The following is a 6,562-nucleotide window of genomic DNA, read 5'->3' on the forward strand; positions in this document are numbered from 1 at the left end:
CATCTTACTGATTTCATCACTCAAAAATGTGATAAAATCTGTGGTTCTTGTTCACAAAAGTCTGTGGGAATGTGTGCCCATTCAGTTAAAAGAGCATTTGTGAGGCCAGGAACTGATGTTGGACAAGAAGCCCAGTGAATGATTGCATAAATTACCTATTTAACTTAAGTACTAACTTTAAGAAAACAGTACTTTATCTTACCAAGGGGCAGGCAGTTAGTCTATATTAATTGATGCACTAGAGGCTGGGCAATTTTTACATGCATTGCAGCACTTGGTGGTCCTACTCTATTAGTTTGTGTGGTCTACTGCTTCATGGCTGAGCTGGTGTTGCATGTTGATGGAGCTTCTATTACACAATAATAGCACTTACAGTTGTCTGGGGTAGATCTAGCAGGGCAGAAATTTCACAGACTGACTTGTGGCAGAGATGGAAAAGGTGGCATTCTATGTCTGTGACACATTTTAAGTCACTAAGCTCCTCAGTATGATATATTATATTATTATATATATATATATATATATATATATATATATATATATATATATATATATATATATATATATATTATTATAACTTTCAGATTTTACATTTGCATGGCTGATCTTATACACCTGCTACCAATGGATGTGGTTGCAGAACATAAACTCGATAATTAGGAGGGGTGTCCACATACTTTAGGCCAGTAAGTGTACAAGCCCAGACATGACACTAAGTAAATGTTCTTTAATGGCAAATCAGAAGATATTTATATAATTATTTATAAAACCATATACAACTCCACTTAGCAGGCTGTTTGTCTAAATATAGCTACGCATTTAGATTTAGATTTTTTGTGAGCAAGAAGAAAGTACCAGTACTGGATTGAAAAGACAATTAGCAGTATTGCCCGTCCCTACTGTTTATATGCACTAGATGCATATGCGATTGGTGTCATTTGAGCCATAGAGAAATGACTGTACCGGTACCTGGTGTTTTTAGAGGGAGTTTGTGTGTATGTGGTATGTGTGTGGTATACGTATGTGTGTTTGTGTGTGTGTGTGTGTGTGTGTGTGTGTGGATGCAGCAAAGGGTGCTGTTGACCCTGGGGCTCACAGTAAGAGGGCTACAGGAGTGGAACTAATGACAGGTCAGCTCTCTGGAGAGACGCTACTCGAACGCTCTTCAGCAGGGTACCAACAGAGCTACTTAACCAGTCCATGGTTACCAAGGCAACCCGCCAAAAGATGTGCCTTCGAGTGGCTGCGCGTCTGCGCGCCGAACGCCGCCTTCAGCTCTCCACCAGAAAAGCTGGAGTCATGTCACTGGTAATTACCCTCTATAGCTCTGGGTGCCGCGCCGCAATCCCATTCATTTTTGATGCAGACTCACTCATCAGCTAATGTCGCGGAACAGTCTGCAATGAAGTTGATTATTCTCCAATTTTAGCAAACCAAAAAAAGTTTCACAAGAAGAGAGGGATGGAAATTAAGGGTCATAACTCTATATCTGTGTTACACTCTGTATGGCCTTTAGCTTTTAAGAAGAGATGAAACACAACCGCAGAAGGTCAAATGGGCTTTTGCGTGCACCATATTCCCTCAGGGTCACTTACCCTAAATGTAGCTGATGCGCTGTTTGGTATCCGAAGTTTGCTTTGGTGTCCGACGTTTGCTTCTGGGCATGTTAGACCAGTCCAACAAACATGTAAAGGAAGTTTGTTGACACGTATAAATATAAATTGACAAAACTATGTCACACAGCAATAGTAGCAGCCACTTGAAGCCTGATTTTGTCTCTCTACTTAAGATTATTAAACAGTTTGGGACATTTTTGAGGAAAACGTGTGGTGACTGCACATTGATTGATGGGGTATAAGCTTCCATCACTAATTAGCTACATTACATTTGTAGCTTCAGCACAAAGGTACAGAAGCAAACCTCAGACATCAACCGTGTCTTGGCTGATCGACTACATTTGCTGTAAAAATTGCAGCCAGAAAAACACATCAATTAATTAAAAATGTAGAGATCTTAGGCTATGTTCACATTACAGGCCTCATTGCTCAAATCTGATATCTTGCTCAAATCCGATCTCTCTGACCCGATGGTTCACCCTCGTTTGGGTAAGTGACTCAAATCTGTCATTAATGTGTCCTGAAATGAGCCTCATGTGCTCATCCTGCTCAGTGACGTCACGTGACTGAATCACTGCATCATCAGCACAAACTAACGAGCAGAACGAGCTTCGCTGAGAAGATTAACTCTGATCAGCTCTCAGCTTTGTTATTAGAGCCAGGCGGAGGAGAAAAATGTGAGATGAGCTGCTTTTCCACCGTTTAAAGGCTTTATCTTCTGTTTGGCGCTGCTGCCATGGTAACGCTGAATGATGGTGCATGTGCAGTGGAAAAAAAGCACATGAATTCTGATCTGAGCATCACATTAAGGTCACATGGATACGTATCCGATCTAGGACCATATGAAAGTGGCTCAGGTCGGATTTGAAAAGATCAGATTTGTATCCACACAGCCCTGAAAAAATCATCTGAGTCACATTAGGGCAAAAAATCGGATTTGTGCCACTTCAACCCGGTAATGTGAACGTAGTGTTAGAAAACTGAAATTCTTTTTTAGCCTCACAACATATTATGCCTCAAAATCCAACCCACCAAAGTTGGCCTGTGCATAGTTATGTTTAACCAAGTTACCACGGTAACAGCCCTCAGCAAAAACTCACTTATTGGTTTAAAAAATCTGTCCTGATTTCATACAAACGTAAGCAACCCACACATGAACATCACAACACGTCCAAAAGTTTGCAGACGCCAGCTGATTGAACTTTTCGTCTGTAATCATGAGCATAAACAGAAAGTTTGTGCTTTCTTTGCTGCAGGAACAGCCTCTACTCTTTTTATACCCTGCTAGCCATTGGCCTTGGCCATTGGTGACCTTAGGCTTCTCCAGAGCATCTCATTCTATTAGCAGTACTTTTCTATGGAGATTTCACAAGCTGTGTACATGCAATGGAATGTCTATGTCAGCAATGGAGGCACCTTAGAGTAGCTGTCTTCACTAATTAGAAGAGATGCCTGGAAATCTTTGGACATGTAGGCAAGCTGAACTTATAAACATGTTGAATGAGCTGATATTCTACATTAATACCACGTTCATTGTACCCAGCACAGACAGAAACACGGCTGCACTGGTTAAACACCCTCTGTGCTGCTGACATATAACTGTATGCAAAGCTGGTTCCAGTGTATGTTGGACATCCTCAGACTACAGTGTCAGGTTTTGGACTGAAAAGCTTTTGTATGGGTCTAAGCCAGAAACAGCACACAAAACAAAGGGAAAATGGTGCTTAGGCTCAGGCTAGCACTCGGCTCTCACTGCTAGCTGGCCAGGCTACACTGTTCACTGCTAGATTAGATATGCATACCCAGATGATGTGTTGGGTCCAGTCAGGCATGTCAATGGCACTGCCATTTTAGGGAGGTCAACATCACCGCTGGACTGCATTCAGTACCATTACAGAGTGGCAATTTAAGAAAGATACTGTCCAAAATGACACAATTACAGGAATACCGCTCTCAGAAAGCGGGATAGGATTACATAACGGAGGGAACGCATTCGTGTCTGGGTGGTGCGTGTTGTTTGTATGGTGTTTGTGTGTAGATATGGCCGTGTGGTTGGTGAAGCACCGAGAACCTGTTGATGTGATTGTTTTCCCTCTGGTTTTATATTAATCTTATTTCATTTAACAGTCTATTCAGGGGAGCTTGACTTGATGTAGTAATTATTTATTTACAATGACAGTTAATGCTTTGTAGCTGGGTAAGTTCTAGCATTCCTTAATGTGTGTAGATATTCATAATAGATTAATGTTAGCACCTCCTTACACAAACCTGAAGGTAGCTTCTTAATGGGCAGAATCCTGTTCAAACGTCCCTGTTCCACCTTAAATGGTGCAGTTTCAGTGACTGCTGCGCGATTTAAGGTGGAACGGAAAAATTAGAACAGGAAGCAACAAATTTGTTGAAAATCGGTGGAGTAATAAGGAAGTTGTGGCTGATTTAATCCTGAGACTCATCACACGCCTACAGGCTGGGCGGCCATGAATGTAAATTTTACTAATTTGTGCTTTCATTATGTTCTTTTATTTGATTAAGGTTTAACTTACGTTCTCACCACCTCCTCATTTCTAAGGTAACTGTCCGTTTTATCAGCTCCACTTACTGTATAGCTGCACTTTGTAGTTCTACAGTTACAGACTGTAGTCCATCTGTTTCTCTGATACTCTGTTACCCTGTTCTTCAGTGGTCAGGACCCCCATGGACCCTCACAGAGCAGGTACTATTTGGGTGGTGGATCATTCTCAGCACTGCAGTAAAACAGATGTGGTGGTGGTGTGTTAGTGTGTGTTGCGCTGGTCTGAGTGGATCAGACACAGCAGTGCTGCTGGAGTTTTTAAACACCTCAGTGTCGCTGCTGGACTGAGAATAGTCCACCAACCAAAAATATCCAGCCTACAGTGTCCTGTGACCACTGATGAAGGACTAGAGGATGACCAACACAAACTGTGCAGCAGCAGATGAGCTGTCGTCTCTGACTTTACATCTACTGGTGGACTGACACCAGTCCAGACACCAGGTGGACTGGAGTGTCTAATAGAGTGGACAGTGACTGGACACAGTGTTTAAAAACTCCAGCAGCACTGCTGTGTCTGATATAGTCATACCAGCATAACACACACTAACACACCACCACCACTCTGCTCTGTGAGGGTCCATGGGGGTCCTGACCACTGAAGAACAGGGTAACAGAGTATCAGAGAAACAGATGGACTACAGTCTGTAACTGTAGAACTACAAAGTGCAGCTATACAGTAAGCGGACCTGGAGGTGGTCATGTTATGCCTGATCGGTGTATATCACGATAGAACCCTGCACCCCAATCTGATTTAAGCATTTGCAGCATCTCCTGTGGTTGTTTTCCACATGGTTACCAAATAAGACTCCAGTGCCCATAAAGGCCCAGACCAAAGCCCAGACACCCAATACAACTTATACACAGAGGTATAATGACTCCTCATGGCTTGCATGGAGGCCAAAGCAACAAGTGAGCTGCTTAGCAGAGAGGCAGCACCACCAGGATGTGAGGCACAGAGAAATACATCAGTCTAAAATCCACCACCTTCATCTTACGTCTCTGCATGTCAAACGCCTCCTGCTATTCAAATCAAATGCCGTCCCACAGAGAGCAACAAACATCTCTGGAAGAGTGCCATCTCCTTCCACAAAGCCTGTTCCTCACAAACAAGAGAAGAAACTTGGTGAAAAAGAAAGACCCAAACAACACAAAGTCTGTTTTCTTTTCGTTTTTTTTTCCCCAAGGCTGTCGACACAGCCGTTTTTACTACGACAACGTTTTTTTTTCCAACTACATTTTGATCATAGCTTGATTTTTTTTTTCTTTGTATGTACTTTTCTGCCTTTTATCCTTACAGATAAACAATGCAGTATGATCAAGACCAACTGAACATACAGACAACCCAAAAACATTCATACCAACACACTGGCACCATTCCAATATACCGTATACATATAACAAAAGGATTATATGTATACATGGATATACCATAAGAAGAACTGTATCATGGCCACAGAGTAATAAAAAATAAATCTAATAAATAGATCAATAAATAAATCAATTATTCGTTTAAGGAAAATGGATGATTTAACTGGCTACTCTCACCATTCACAGAAGCAAAGTAATACACAACTGGTACTGTTTTCAAGTCACTATAACAATAAAGATTTAGACCAGTCTAGCTCTCAGGGAGGTCCTGGTTTAAGCTTATTGGTCAATTCTTCTAGCTTTTAACATGTATCATTGTCAAAACCATCATCTTCATCACCACCATAACCTCCACAGACGTAGTATTTCTCTTTTTAGAACAGTACTTAGCGCTGGCGTTGTGGCACTGGTCTTTGCTCAAATGTCACTTCCATTAGTGGTCAGTCCTTTACCAGTTGACCTTTAAACTCTAACCTCATTTGTGTTCCTCTTGTCTCCATCAGAGACTCCCTCGCAACAGCTGATTGTTGCCAGGCAACAGCAAGGTCCCGCGCCCCATGCATGCACAGGTCCAACGTAATAGCACCGACTGCATTCTGGGATGCCATCTCCCAGTGTTACCCACTTGTCTTGCTCTCAGTCTTGTCTCTACGCATTAAAAGATGCATTAAGAGATGGAGAGCCACAAGTGGAGCCCCCTGGTAGTGGGAGGTCTGAATTGCACTACACAGTAGTCTCGTACTCTGTCACCTCTTTGGGGTTGCTGAGGCTGCGGTACTGGATCCGTGGCGTCACTGGGGATGTGTTTTCTAGCACCAAGATGGTCTTCCTCAACCTGCGGTCGATGAAGTGTGCGTCCCAGGCAGGGTAGTTCTTCCTGGGAAGGTCTATGCGTATCACCGGACCCTCGGTTTTGGGGGTTCGGGGGGAAGGTACAGGAGGCACACTTGGTGGCCTCACCTGAAACACGGGCAGACAACTGTCCCGGTCCCCAACCCCTGACTCA

The 6,562-nt window shown here is 42.8% G+C and overlaps 1 protein-coding gene across 1 annotated transcript in view; it reads right to left on the reverse strand.

Annotated features, from left to right (window-relative positions):
* Positions 1-5,399: 5,399 nt before the first annotated feature.
* The window catches only part of xkr7 (XK, Kell blood group complex subunit-related family, member 7), a 120,362-nt gene continuing 119,199 nt past the window's right edge, over positions 5,400-6,562 (reverse strand). The window contains exon 3 of the mRNA XM_017710882.2: positions 5,400-6,562. This exon is cut by the window's right edge and continues 694 nt beyond it. Within this exon, the coding sequence (XP_017566371.1) occupies positions 6,280-6,562 (283 nt within the window). The 3' untranslated portion in view covers positions 5,400-6,279.

This window comes from Pygocentrus nattereri, chromosome 9, assembly GCF_015220715.1.
Source record: "Pygocentrus nattereri isolate fPygNat1 chromosome 9, fPygNat1.pri, whole genome shotgun sequence".
NCBI classification, from domain to species: Eukaryota; Metazoa; Chordata; class Actinopteri; order Characiformes; family Serrasalmidae; genus Pygocentrus; species Pygocentrus nattereri.